We start from the raw sequence: 13,294 nt of genomic DNA, 5'->3' as shown, positions 1-13,294 counted from the left end.
GGTGAGAATATTGTTTTGCTTTGGGGAATCTTTGTGGATCTATACAGAGGAGGAAACTGCAGCATCCCATAATAAGGACAAGAAAAATCAATCGTGTTTCATACAATATCAGCGTGTGTGTGGACTGGGTGAACACTCACATTACTGCATTTTATGCAATGACATACCTGGAATATATCCAGATATGTTTGATTGGCCTACCAGGTTGTCCAGGTCCAGTGTTGCCTGCTTTAGCTGTTTCTGAGACGCTCTGACCATGAACATAGTCTCTGTGAAGGTCTGACACACGGCCCTGCTCCCTTCATCCTTCCTCCTCTCCTTCCTCTCTTCCTCTGTCATGCTGATGCTGCAGTTCAAAGTGGATGTAATGCCGTGCAGCTGGGCTATGAGTGTGCCTGTGGAAGCTTCCAGCAAGGAAAATTGTTTTATGAAGGCCTCTCGCGCTTCTGAAAGAACAAAGAACAAAAAGCAAATAAAACCACATTAAGTCCTTCACGGATTATTTCACTGAGAACATTATTCTTCCAAGTCTTTGTAGCTAGAACGCAGTATTTTAACACATCTCTCTCATTTAGTGTGTGAAGTCAGACTTTCATCCCTCCTGTCTACCTGTTTGTAGTCAGAAAAGAAACAAAACCATGGGGATTTCTGCCCAGATGTTAACACTTTTGTCACAGTCTCACTTTGTATTCAGTGGTGTTTCTCGTCTAGTCTGGAGCTGAGTAATTAATAGAATACGTCTGGATGTTTGTTGCATCAAATTGTGTGACATACTTTTGCTTGTCTCTTTGACTTTGTGTCACATAAAATGAGAGATAACAAGTGTGTGTGATCCCCAGTGTGTGCTGTCTGGCCTCTGTCTCTCCCACATACTCATTAAATCATTATTGGGCCACCTAGTGTCATAAAGGGCACGGCTGGTAACTATATGTGTGTATGTGTGTGTGTGTATGTGGGTGTTGTGAGACAACTGCTATCGTGATTGCAACTATAATCATAATAAACCAGGGATTAGAGATGCACCGCCTGTCATATAAATAGGGATTAAGTTGGTCACATGGCGCCTTGTTCTATATTGTTGTGATTTGTCTCCATTTGGCCTGTGCAGCTGAGCCTGTAAGCCCTTTCCCCTCCAAAGATAATGAGGATATATCAGCATTGTGTTAAAGTAATTGGGAGAGGTTTGTATTGTTGCCGGCTTCCTGATTTAATCGCTTTGTTGTGTTGTATCCGTAACAGTGTCACACTGAGGAGACACAGACAGAGCCCGTTTTGCAGAACGCCGTGGGCGGTTTCATGTCAAATTTCTTAGCCATGTTGGCTGGTCTTGTATGTACAGATATGGCATGTTATCATCTCACAGCCAAAATGAGACACAATAGTTACAATGGCACATAAGCGAGCATCACATATCACAAAGCAAAGGCTGCCGAGTGTCTCTTGTGTGACCACATAGGAAACATTAAAAGGAGTGACGGGCCAAGTGGAATTATCTCGGCTTCTGGCCGCCGTTACCTTGGAAGGCCAGAAAATCCTCCAGAGCATTGGGTAGAGAGTCCTCCCTCTGGTGCTCATGCTCATAAAGCCTGGCCATGTGATACTTCAGCAGGTGGTGCTGCTTCCCAAATCTACCTCGGCAATCAAAGTGAGCCAGCAGCTTCTCCAAATCCTGCAGGCGAGTCCTCAGCTTTTCCGCCTGTACAGTAATAGCACAGAGATTCATCACTGACGGTGTACATGAGAATACAGATTTTGCGAGACCAAAAAAACTACCACAACAAAAATATACATCCATCCAGATCTGTATTTATTTATTCAGACACGGGGATTGAGATAGGACTTTGATTCTTGGTACGCCAAGACATTAAAATGTAGTATTTCAACAAAAGCAATGAATAAATGAATATCAACAACCTGATAGAACACAGGTTTTCATATCCACATCCACTCACACTATTCTCTGCCTAGCATGTGGCCAAAGAAAGCGTTTTAGGAGATAACTGGATTAGACTTCTTAGAGAATGGAAAAGTTCCAGGTCTGAAAATTGAATGAAGGTGCCGTGATTGGCACCAATTTGTTGACCCTGGAAGTTAAATGATCCGGACCTATAAAAAGAGTGTAAGCTTGCGGCCATCACACCTCTTTTTTAAACCAGTTGGCATGTTGAGGTGTGTTCTCTGGTAGAACAAATATCTGTGATTGGTGATTGAATTTGTTAGCAACCAAGGTGTTAATGAGCTATCTATCCAGTCATTTTAACACCAGGTACAACATGCTTTAGGATACTGTGCTCCTCTGTTTTCCAACCATCTTTCTCATTATTTCATCCCATCCTTTATTTTGCTCTTATCCAGTGTCTTCTTGATCATCGATCACATATCTCCGTCTTTTCCAACCTTCCTCTTTTTGTGCTTGTTAGTCTTTTCCACCCTGTGTAAAGCCAGATGAAAATGTGAAAATGTGAGCAGAGAGATAGAGGGTGGGAGAGGCAGAAATGGAGAGTCGGGGAGGGGGGGGGGGGAGGACTGAGGAGTAATTGCAGGTGTTCAGAGCAGACAAGGCTTGGGATGTTCACTGAATTGCTAAATACTGTGGAAATCACAGCACTGCATTGACTCAGGTACAAGCAGGTCCAGAGAGAACACACAGCCACTTTAGCTGGAAAAAGAAAATGTAGAGAGAAAAGACAGAACATGTCGGCGGTATTGGATTGGCTTCAGGAGGCGAATCCAGAGACGCAGCACCTTAGCATACAGACGTGGGTTGCAACAAATCTAAAGGGACAGAAAGAAGCTGCACAGGAGATCATTAGGGCAAATGTCTCTTTCTGTTTCACTGCACAGCTACTGTTTACTCTCCATCTAGAAATACAAAGGAGCCGTATGGCTGTCATGAGGGTCTACAGTACAAAGCCTGGATGTGCTATTTCAAGAACAAATTGCACCTCGTAATACAATAGCGAGAGCCAAGACGGTGTGCAAAACATTTATATGAATATGTGCAGCATGCGCACATTAATAAACCTGAAAAGGAACAACGGAGAAAGATGAAGAGAATAAAGATTCAAAGCAGGGGAATAAGTAGGTTTGCTGCAGGAGTGATATTGACACTTGAATGTAGAATCTTTTTTAAATGCTGCACTTTTCCCCTGAGATGGAATTACTGTACTTTAATACTACATCTACCTGACAGCTGTGGTTACTCGTGTCTTTGTATATCTGAAAGTAATTTATCAAAATCAAACACACCAAACCTTCACTGGTCCCACCTTCTCAAATGAGAGGATTTACTGTCTTTTTCCAGTTTCATATCACAGTAAACTGAATATCGTTTTAAACCTTCAGCTCTGCAAACTTTGAATATAATGCATTCCTATAGCACCACCTGTAACATTACTTACATCTTTAAACAGCTATATAAACTGGAAAAACAAAGTTCGGAAACTTGTGTTTGGTGGATTATTTCTCTGTTGTTACAATGTTAATGGTCATTGTATTTTACATCGTTGGAAAGCCTGTTTATTTACCTTCACAATGATGTCCAACTTGTAAGGATCATGCATTTGTGGGATGAGCAGCACAGCTGATTATGTGGGTAGCGCCCAAGAAAAATTTGCCAAAATGCTCTAAACAGTGTATTGTCATAAGGCTACCAGGAAGCCTGCAATGACTGCCCTTCACCGCCAGGCCCGATTGCGCTGGTGTCGACAACACAGACAATGGAACCTGAACATGTGGGGGAATGTCATGTTCAATGATGAGTCCAGGTTCTGTCTGCCAAAGTTGGACGGCAGGGTCAAAGTATGGAGACGACGTGGAGAACGCTATGCTGATTGTTGCACCGATGGAGTAACATCTTTTGGTGGGGGCAGTGTCATGGTGTGGGGCGGCATCTCCCTCACTGGCAAAACAAGGCTTGTCATCATTGAAGGCCATCTCAATGCAGTGAGATATCAGGATGAGATTCTGCAGCCAGTGGCGATCCCATATCTCCACAATCTGGCACCTAACTTCATCCTCCAAGAAACAACGCTCACCCCCACAGAGCCAGGGTTATCACAGACTACCTCCACAACGTGGGAGTAGAGAGAATGGAACGGCCTGCCAAGAGTCCAGACCTCAACCCAATTCAACATGTGGGATCAGGTTGGGCGTGCTGTACGTGTTAGAGTGACCAACACAACCTCGTTGCCTGACCTGCAACCAATCCTGGTTGAGGAATGGAACGCCATCCCACAGCAACGTGTGACCAGGTTGGTGACCAGCATGAGGAGGAGGTGCAGCTGTTGTGGCTACTGAGGCTCCTGACGATTAAATGAATAAAGTGTAAAATAGCCAATATGTCTTGTTTGTTCCTTGTTACTGATAGAGAGTTCAATCATCCAATCCACCAAACAACTCAAAACAAGAGTCAACACCAACAGGAGAATACACTGTTTACCATTGACGGAGCATTTTGGCAAATTGTTCTTGGGCGCTACCCACATAATCAGCTGTGCTGCTCATCCCACAAATGCATGATCCTTACAAGTGGGACATCATTGTGAAGGTAAATAAACAGGCTTTCCAACGATGTAAAATACAATGACCATTAGCATTGTAATAACAGAGAAATAATCCACCAAACACAAGTTTCCAAACTTTGTTTTTCCAATTTATATTAACAGCAGATCACGTGTCTACTTGTATGAGAAAGAGGTCACTTGGAGGAGGAGTGGGGGGTGCTGGAGCCGATCCCAGCTGACATTGGGCGAAGGCGGGGTACACCCTGGACAGGTGGATCTTTCAGTTTATTGTTTTGGTTTACAGTTTTGGTCCACTCTCACCACACTCATAATGCTGTTTTTGGTGCTATTTTCGACAAAAACAATCTTAAAAACCTGGCTGTACGCTAGGGACTGTTAGAGTGCTGCTGTGGTCAGTCACCGGGGCTAACATTAAGATGGCCGACGCTGCAGTAAAAAGCTCCAAACCACAGACTTGTTAAAACAAAATGTCTCCCTTTTACCAGCGATGCTGGTATTGCTTTCACCTTGTGAGTCTGTGTGTGAATCATCATGGCAGACTGTGGTTCTGGAGACACCTGCTGTAGTGGGAACTACCACAGAAGTGGTTTGAGTACTTTGCCAGGTGTTTATACACCGATCAGCCAGAACATTATGACCAGCTGCCTAATATTGAGTAGGTCCCCCCCTGACCCGTGGAGGCATGGCCTCCACTAGACCTCTGAAGGTCTGACCCGTGGAGGCGTGGCCTCCACTAGACCTCTGAAGGTCTGACCCGTGGAGGCGTGGCCTCCACTAGACCTCTGAAGGTCTGACCCGTGGAGGCGTGGACTCCACTAGACCTCTGAAGGTCTGACCCGTGGAGGCGTGGACTCCACTAGACCGCTGAAGGTCTGCTGTGGTATCTGGCACCAAGCCGTCAGTAGCAGATCCTTTAAGTCCTGTAAGTTGCGAGGTGGGGCCTCTGTGGATCTGGCTTGTTTCTCCAGCACATCCCACAGATGCTCCATTGGATTGAGATCTGGAGAATCTGGAGGCCGAGTCAACACCTCCAACTCGTTGCCATCCACATGATGTAAAAGAAAATGTGATTCATCAGACCGGGCCACCTTCTTCCATTGCTCTGTGGTCCAGTTCTGATGCTCACGTGCCCATTGTAGGCGCTTTTGGCGGTGTACACGGGTCAGCACGGGCTCCCTGACCGGTCCCCATACGCAACAAACTGATGCACTGTGTGTTCTGACACCTTTCTATCAGAACCAGCATTAAAATTTTCAGCAGTTTGAGCTCCAGTAGCTCTTCTATTGGATCAGACAACACGGGCCAGCCTTCGCTCCCCACATGCACCAATGAGCCTCGGGTCTAACCCTGTTGCCGGTTCACCGGTTCTCCTTCCTTGGACCACTTTTGGTAGGTCCTGACCACTGCAGACCGAGAACATCCCACAAGAGCTGCAGTTCTGGAGATGCTCTGACCCAGTCGTCTAGTCAGCACTATCTGGCCCTTGTCAAAGTCGCTCACATCCTTCGCTGGCCCATTTTTTCTGCTTCCAACACAAAGTTCAAAGTTCAAAATGTTCACTTGCTGTCTAATATATCCCCCCCACTGCCAGGTGCCATGGTAACCAGATAATCCATGTTATTCACTTCACCTGTCAGTGGTCTGAATGTTATGGCTGATCGGTGTATTTCTGTGGACAGATTTTGTGACTGCCACAGCGTCACAACCGTGCAAGTTACAGTCACAAAGCTTTACAGGTGTGTACTGAGATCAAAACGAAGGCAGAGTTGGAATATGCCACAAAAAAACACTAATTGCAGGTTTAAAGCCACGATATGTATACAACAAATAATCACAAAGAACCATAAACTCACCTGTTTCTTGATGAGGCCATAGCAAACTGGGCATTCCTCACACTGGTGTGTGGCTCTGCTGTTGAAATAGTTCAACTCACATTTGTCACACTTGTAACCCACGAAGCCCTGGCGACAGTGGCAGGTACCGTTACTGTGACACTGCATGGAAATGGAGCCCATTGGGTCACAGTTACAGGCTGGGAGAGGACAGAGGACAGAAGGATGGGACCAGAAGAGGCAGAGGGAAACATTTGAAGAGTGAGAAATGCCTTCATGTGTGATCTGGATTAGAAGATTAGAGGATGGCACATAGTGAAGTTCTGTACCTCTGCAACCTCGTGACGAGAATCCAAAGAAGCCCACACGGCAAGAATCACACAGCCTCCCCTCCACTCCTGCACGACACACACACTGCCCTGTGATTGGATGGCACGCGATGGACGATGAGCCAATTGGATTGCACTTGCACCTAAAGAAGGCAGGAGAATATCTTAATAATAGATTCAGCTCGTAATCTCAGTTATTATGTTTATTCAACAAATCCACCTGAAAGTTCACAGGTGATCTCCATACCTCTCACATCCTACACCTGGTTGGAGGTTGAAGAAGCCAACTTCACAATAACTGCAGTCCCGTCTGGTCACATGACCGAGGCACTGGCAATTTCCTGTCAGAGGGTGGCATTCATTCACGTGCCCAGAGGTTCCGCCAGGATTGCAGCTGCACGCTGGAGGAAACAAATAAAGCAGAGAAAATATTACACTGTTAACTGCTCAAATTTTGGCAATGGTGATAACGTGTTCTTGACTTGATTCCAGAGTGCTTGAGGGAAAAAATGGAAGAAAATGACAGATAGCACCACTCAGTCATGAAAGGAAAAGCTGAAAATGGGGTGAACAAACGGCTGTGAGTGAGAAAGATAAAGAGAGTCCTGAGGTCGGGAGAATTAAAAAAAAGGTCTAATTGAATGGAACATTGAAATAAAGCTGACAGAGACCCAAAGAGTAATAGCTGTGATGTGTTCATCCTCTGATTTCCTTTATTCAGTTCTTCATGTATGCCCCGGGTCAAACTTCTGTACAGAATAATGTCAAGGAGAGTCTACGAGTCTCCTATACTGAATTTGAACTCCTGAATTGATTAGTCATGTCCATGTGAATGCATCATTTTCTGTGCTCTTTAAAAGCTAAAACCAAGGCCAGGTAGTCTCTAATTTGTCTATTTGACTATTACCTGACTCTGCGTATCATGTGGTGAACAGAACAATCTGAATCCTAGAAGGCATATTAATGACATGTCATGATTGAGGACTCAATCAAGATAATGATTTTTTCCATAATAGTTCAGTCACTACTTTGAAAATTCTTTAAATTACATTTACTACTTATTCCTCATTGTAAAATCTTAACCTATGAATATCAGTACTGAATGAAATTTTTTTTGTCGTCATATTGTAGGACGTCACCACAGATAGATTTTTTGTTATTGTGGTTATATAAATGTAATTTATGGTGCTGTTAGATTGCTGCGAGACCGCCTTGTTAATGCAAGAGGGAACCTCACTTTGTGTGTGCAGCAAGTGGGAGAGCAAACAGAGTTTCGACCACAGTGAAAATGTTGTTTTTGAAAAGCTAAATGCCAAGAAATATGTATTGAAGCAGAATATTTCATAACATAAAAACATATTTTTTCAATAAATTTGACATTTGGGCGTTACAACGCTCAGGAGTTATTGGAAATGTTTGGATCACACGGAAGCAATCCTACGCAGCCACCACTGGAATCTAATTCTACATTACAATAGTATAATACTAATAATATTAGTGTAGCCTGATCTTTATCTGCAGCTGTGCAGAAATACAGTATTTAAACAGAATGAATAGACAAACGTAAATGTTACGAATGAAGCTTCGGAACTTCAAACTATTTATATTTATATTAGTGCACTGGTGGCTTCAGGTTTCTATCACACATGTAAGTTGCACACTGGTAAATGACTGGATTCCAAACTAGTTGTGATGTCACAAAGTCGACACATCTTAAACTCAGGTTTAAAGGGATGGTTGGGGTGTTTTGAAAGGGGGTTGTATGAACTACTTCTCCATAGTCAGTGTATTACCTACAGTAGATGACGGTCAGAACGCCCCCAGTTTGGAGAAACAGACAGGAGTTACTGCATGAAAGAAAAGCAATGTACTCTTGTGGGCGGGGCCAGCAGCAAAACATAATTTACCCACCTAAAAGAAAGGCTCACTTAAAAAAATCAATGTCAGTTTAAGTGTACGCTATATTTAGAATATTTTCACCGCTTTATCTTGCCGTCAGCAGTACAGTGATTTACTCCCGTGCCGGTAACTCCTGTCTGTTTCTCCAAACTGGGGGCGTGCTGAGCGTCATTCTCCTGTAGGTAATACACCTACTATGGATGAGTACCTCAAACAACCCCACTTCAAAACACCTGAACTATCCTTTAAGGTGAGCACAGAGAAACTTTCTCCCCTTCAGATGAATGTGAAAACAGCATTCTGGTGTGGAGCCCTGCACATCCATCATTCTGCACAGTGAAGGTCAAACATCCAGGTGAAGTACCAGTAAGCACATTTTCTTTGAGTGGAGGGGGACTTTAACATTGAAAACAGAAATAAAATCTCTCTCTTCCCCATCTGTCTCAATCAATAATGAATTAATTGGCCAATGTTCCAATGGAGTCCCTTCTCAGTTACTCACGCTTGCACTTCTGGCCAGCTGTCTGGCTCAGGGCATCGCCGTAGAAACCCCGCTGGCAGCGTTGGCACTGGTCGCCCTCTGTGTGTCTCAGGCATTTCAGACATCGCCCGTTGATGTGGTCACATATTCCCACCGCGTTGAAGTCCACGTTGCCATTGCAGTCACACCTCACACACGGTCGAGCTGCACCCGATTGTCCCAGGGGGTCACCATGGTAACCATCTTCACACATCTGACAGCGCATCCCTACACAGGTGGAAAGGTGAAAGGGGGTGGGCAGGAATTAGATGGATGACTGAGCTTGAACACTGTTGGAGGTCATCGCCATGTAACCTCACACTCTGTTATAATTAAATTTAAAAGCTGATATCAGATGTGTGTGTGAATCACAGGTTTCCTGCAAACGAGCTGCTTTAAAGTCACAGTATCAAGCTGTCTGGTGGAAACGTTCTCATCACTTTGTTCTTGACATAAAGCCCATTATTTACTGCATGGTGCCAGAAAAATGTTTTTACATTGTTGGTGGTTCATCTCACCTGTCCGTCCTGCAGGGCAGTTTGTACAGACCACCTGTCCTGTCTCCGCAATTTCGGCACAGCTGGTACGGTCCGGGCAAGGGCAAGGCTGACAATCACCAGCCGTGCCAATCAAAGCGTTGCCATAGTAACCATCCAGGCAGTGCTCACAGGTCACCCCAGTGGTGAAGTCTGAGCACTCACACACACCTGAAACAGAGAGGGAGGAGGGTAACAATCACACACTCCTACTACACACACCTGCTTATATGCGTCATTGTTTTTCATACTTTGGGTTTGAGACAAATAGACCACAGAGGGTGATGTTCTCTCCATCGCCAGCAGAGTGCGCTGTGTCTCTGACTATGACTGCAGCCAGTCCATACAAATACTCCACTCCACAGCACAACCCAGTAGAAAAACATTCCCCACAGCCGACCATGGAGAGCGGAAGACAACTAAATTCCCCCCGACTGTAATTGCTTTGGGAAATATAAGAGCCAAATGCAGTCCGAAAGACCTTCAAGAAGTAAAGCAATTCCCCCACCAAGTGGGAGAGATTACCAATTCTATGATGTCCTTAAAAACAAACCGTTGTTTCGAAAGCCTTACAAAAACAACTTGCGGCTTTAAACCACTTTAAAGTAATTGTTCATGTGCAACATGTGTGGATACACACGTACACACATCAAATCTCTGATTAATTCTCCTCAGTTTATTTAGCAGATTTTCAGCCCTCATTAAGCCATATTTCAAATCCAGTAAGGTACAGACAGAGCTGAATGATATGACGTGATAACCAGAGAAAACATCCACAGTAGTGAAGAAACTGACATAATGTCTGACGGGACTGTATGACTATAAAATAGCAAAAGGATTAAAGCTACAGTAGGCAGTATATTTTTGGCATCATTGGGCAAAAATTCCAAAACAACCTTTCAGCATATTGTAATTCAAGTGTTCTGAGAGAAAACTAGACTTCTGCTCCTCCTCATGGCTCTGTTTTCAGGCTTTAGAACATCTAGACAGTGACGAAAGACTTCGGCCAATCACAGGTCATTTCAGAGACAGAGAGAACGTTCCTATTGGCTGCTCATTCAACGGAGGCAGCTGTCAATCACTCGCAAACTCCGATCAAACGGTCAAACAAGTCAGTGCTGATCAAATATGAATCAATATTCTGTTACTGTAATGCCTATTTCTCTCCTCAGATGTCTTCAGAAACATCTTGTAGTGCACGGTTTAGCTGTAAAATGAGAAAGTTTATGACCCAGCTGGTGGGCGGTTCTTGGTATTTCCTCAACTAATCTCGACAGGTCAAAAACTTTTGTAATAATAATAATAAATAATATAGATTTTAAGGGCTGAGAGAGAGCCAGGGTAAAATGCATTGCATTGCATTTCATTGCATTTCACTGTACACTGTACTTTTAAATTCATATGACAAATAAACTTGAAACTTGAAATAAATAAATAAATCAATTCCCATCTGCTCCACTCCTACCTACTGCTGCTTTAAAACAAGCCTGTCTCCTGCTGCAGTTCAGCGGCTCTAACGTCACAGACTGAGCTGATCGGACCTACGTACACCCTCAGAACCTACAACAGTAACTTCTGAAATGAAACAGTGAAAATGTGACATAATACAATGTGGCATTCTAATTTAATAACTGACTGACTAAAGCTTACAGAGGACCGCAAAGTAATAAGTGTTAACATTCTTGGTAAACCACAAAGAAAAATCTGCTAAGATGAAGTTTAATTTATCACCAGATCACAATGAGCAGACATTCATTACATTTTAATACACTTTATAAAATGTAACAAAATCATTTTTTGCTGCAAGAATATATTTAGCATTCCTGCTGCACTGCATGATGTTTGGCTTTTAGTATTCACTGGGTGCCCGTATGTCAGAGAATTTACAATCATTTGAATCATTTTTAAAATTTCAAAGTTTGTGAAATGACTTCGGCACGGGTTGATAACAATAATTGCGCTGATTCCCTGGAGAACGCCAATAAGATCTCGATGCAAAGCAAATAATCCGCGGGCATGCGGTTTTACAGAGTCCTCATTAAAATTTCCCATCACTCCCTCGTAGCCTACGGTGGGATTCAGTGAGGAGCTGTGCATTTTTAAATCAGCTCACACCACTGAATATGGGAGTAAAGAAATTCCTGCTGCTAGTTATGGGGTCACTGCAACCGATGTCTGCCTTCACTAAATAAAGCCCTGTTAACTTCAGACCTGGAAGTCAAGTATATGAGATAGAATAACGGCTGCAAAGCTAAATTGATCACACTGCCATTAGGGGGAACAATTATCCCGTTGCCCGATGAAGTGTAAACTTCTGGGTGAAAATCATTAGTTCCTCGGCAAGGTAAGGTGAATAATACATGACTTCCAAGCATGTAATGCCAGTCATTTAAACAGAGTATTTAGTAATGATTGTTCCTAGCATAAAGAAGTGAATCTTTCTTGAATTTCACAAGGCATTACAATGACACTGATGGGCTGCAGTGTCAATCCCCAATGAGCCATAGTAAATTTAATGGCAGCAGAAATGTGCTGACTTTACTGAGTGTGAAGATGACTGAGCGTGATATGAGGCAGTAGAGCCACCGAGGGCCTCCGCGACACTATTATCATTCCATCGGCTCCCCGGAAAAGCTAACGGCATGCATCACAAACCGTCGCTGAATCGGCAGACTCGCGCTTTCACATGATATTCCTCATCGTCATGCTAATCATTATTACTTCATAACATCCCTGCAGAATCGTTTTTATCAATGAATCAATGGCCGTTCATTCAGCCGTAATGATGTGGGATTTGTGTGAGGCTCCCCGTGACACTTTGGATCCTTTGACAAATCCACACAATCTCGCTATTCTGCTCTCGCCCTCTCGTACTCCTCCCCTTTCAGCTATGGAGCACTGCACTTCAGCGCTACGCTCTCTCCGCCTGAGCTCTGCCTGTCTATTCTGTGATGGCAAAGCAATATTTCTGTATGGGAAACAAGCAGTCTGGAGGTGTTTTTTTTTCTTTTTCTAAGAAGAGCCCTCCATCGTATACACATTACACTCCAAAGAGCTCCTTTCTACCAGTGCTCATTCTACCTGTACCTTAGCTCTCCACTCGGCTCCTCATTGTACTCTCTACAGACAAACACACACATCCAGGACTAATGCACTTCATTAAGGAAGCCACTTGTGGAGGATAGGAATATATTGGAATACATCACTGTATTGTAGCCGCAGAGGCACGACAGGCACTACAGAATGAATGAAAGACTGCCAGCTTTGCCATCAACCTTTTTCCACATTTCCCTCATTGAGTGTGTTTATACTCGTGCGTCATTCAGTGTTCCTCTCAAACAAAAGTGCAATGAGTAGCTCTTCCAAAGATAGCGGGTATCATTGTTTGCAGTGGCTTGTAATAGCTTTAATACCAGATGGAGATAGCAAAGTGGGAAAGAAAATCCAAAGAGCAATGGATTTTAAATAAGTATGTCTTTGTTTAGGAGAAGATAAGAGTGTGCCTCTCTTCTGTTATTACACTCTTGCCCCCCGAAAATCTCATTTATTTACTGACCAAATTGAGTTTCTAAAGATCGTTGCATGTCACTCTGCGCCATCTTGGGAGGTCTCTCTGAAGGAGGAGGCCAATGTGTGGGGTCTTTGGTGATGT

The 13,294-nt window shown here is 43.7% G+C and overlaps 1 protein-coding gene across 1 annotated transcript in view; it reads right to left on the bottom strand.

The window, feature by feature from the left end:
* lamc3 (laminin, gamma 3) overlaps nucleotides 1–13,294 on the bottom strand; it is a 128,896-nt gene that overhangs the window by 16,777 nt on the left and 98,825 nt on the right. Inside the window, exons 13-19 of the mRNA XM_074617126.1 lie at nucleotides 9,625–9,813; nucleotides 9,089–9,334; nucleotides 6,935–7,088; nucleotides 6,688–6,830; nucleotides 6,380–6,558; nucleotides 1,516–1,696; nucleotides 202–446 (exon numbers count right to left, since the gene is read on the bottom strand). Coding sequence (XP_074473227.1) covers nucleotides 202–446; nucleotides 1,516–1,696; nucleotides 6,380–6,558; nucleotides 6,688–6,830; nucleotides 6,935–7,088; nucleotides 9,089–9,334; nucleotides 9,625–9,813 — 1,337 coding nt within the window. The remainder of the gene's footprint in view (nucleotides 1–201; nucleotides 447–1,515; nucleotides 1,697–6,379; nucleotides 6,559–6,687; nucleotides 6,831–6,934; nucleotides 7,089–9,088; nucleotides 9,335–9,624; nucleotides 9,814–13,294) is intronic.

Source organism: Sebastes fasciatus, chromosome 19 (genome assembly GCF_043250625.1).
Source record: "Sebastes fasciatus isolate fSebFas1 chromosome 19, fSebFas1.pri, whole genome shotgun sequence".
Classification (NCBI taxonomy): Eukaryota; Metazoa; Chordata; class Actinopteri; order Perciformes; family Sebastidae; genus Sebastes; species Sebastes fasciatus.
Note: the sequence above shows the minus strand (reverse complement) of the source record. Positions and strands in the feature narration are given on the sequence as shown.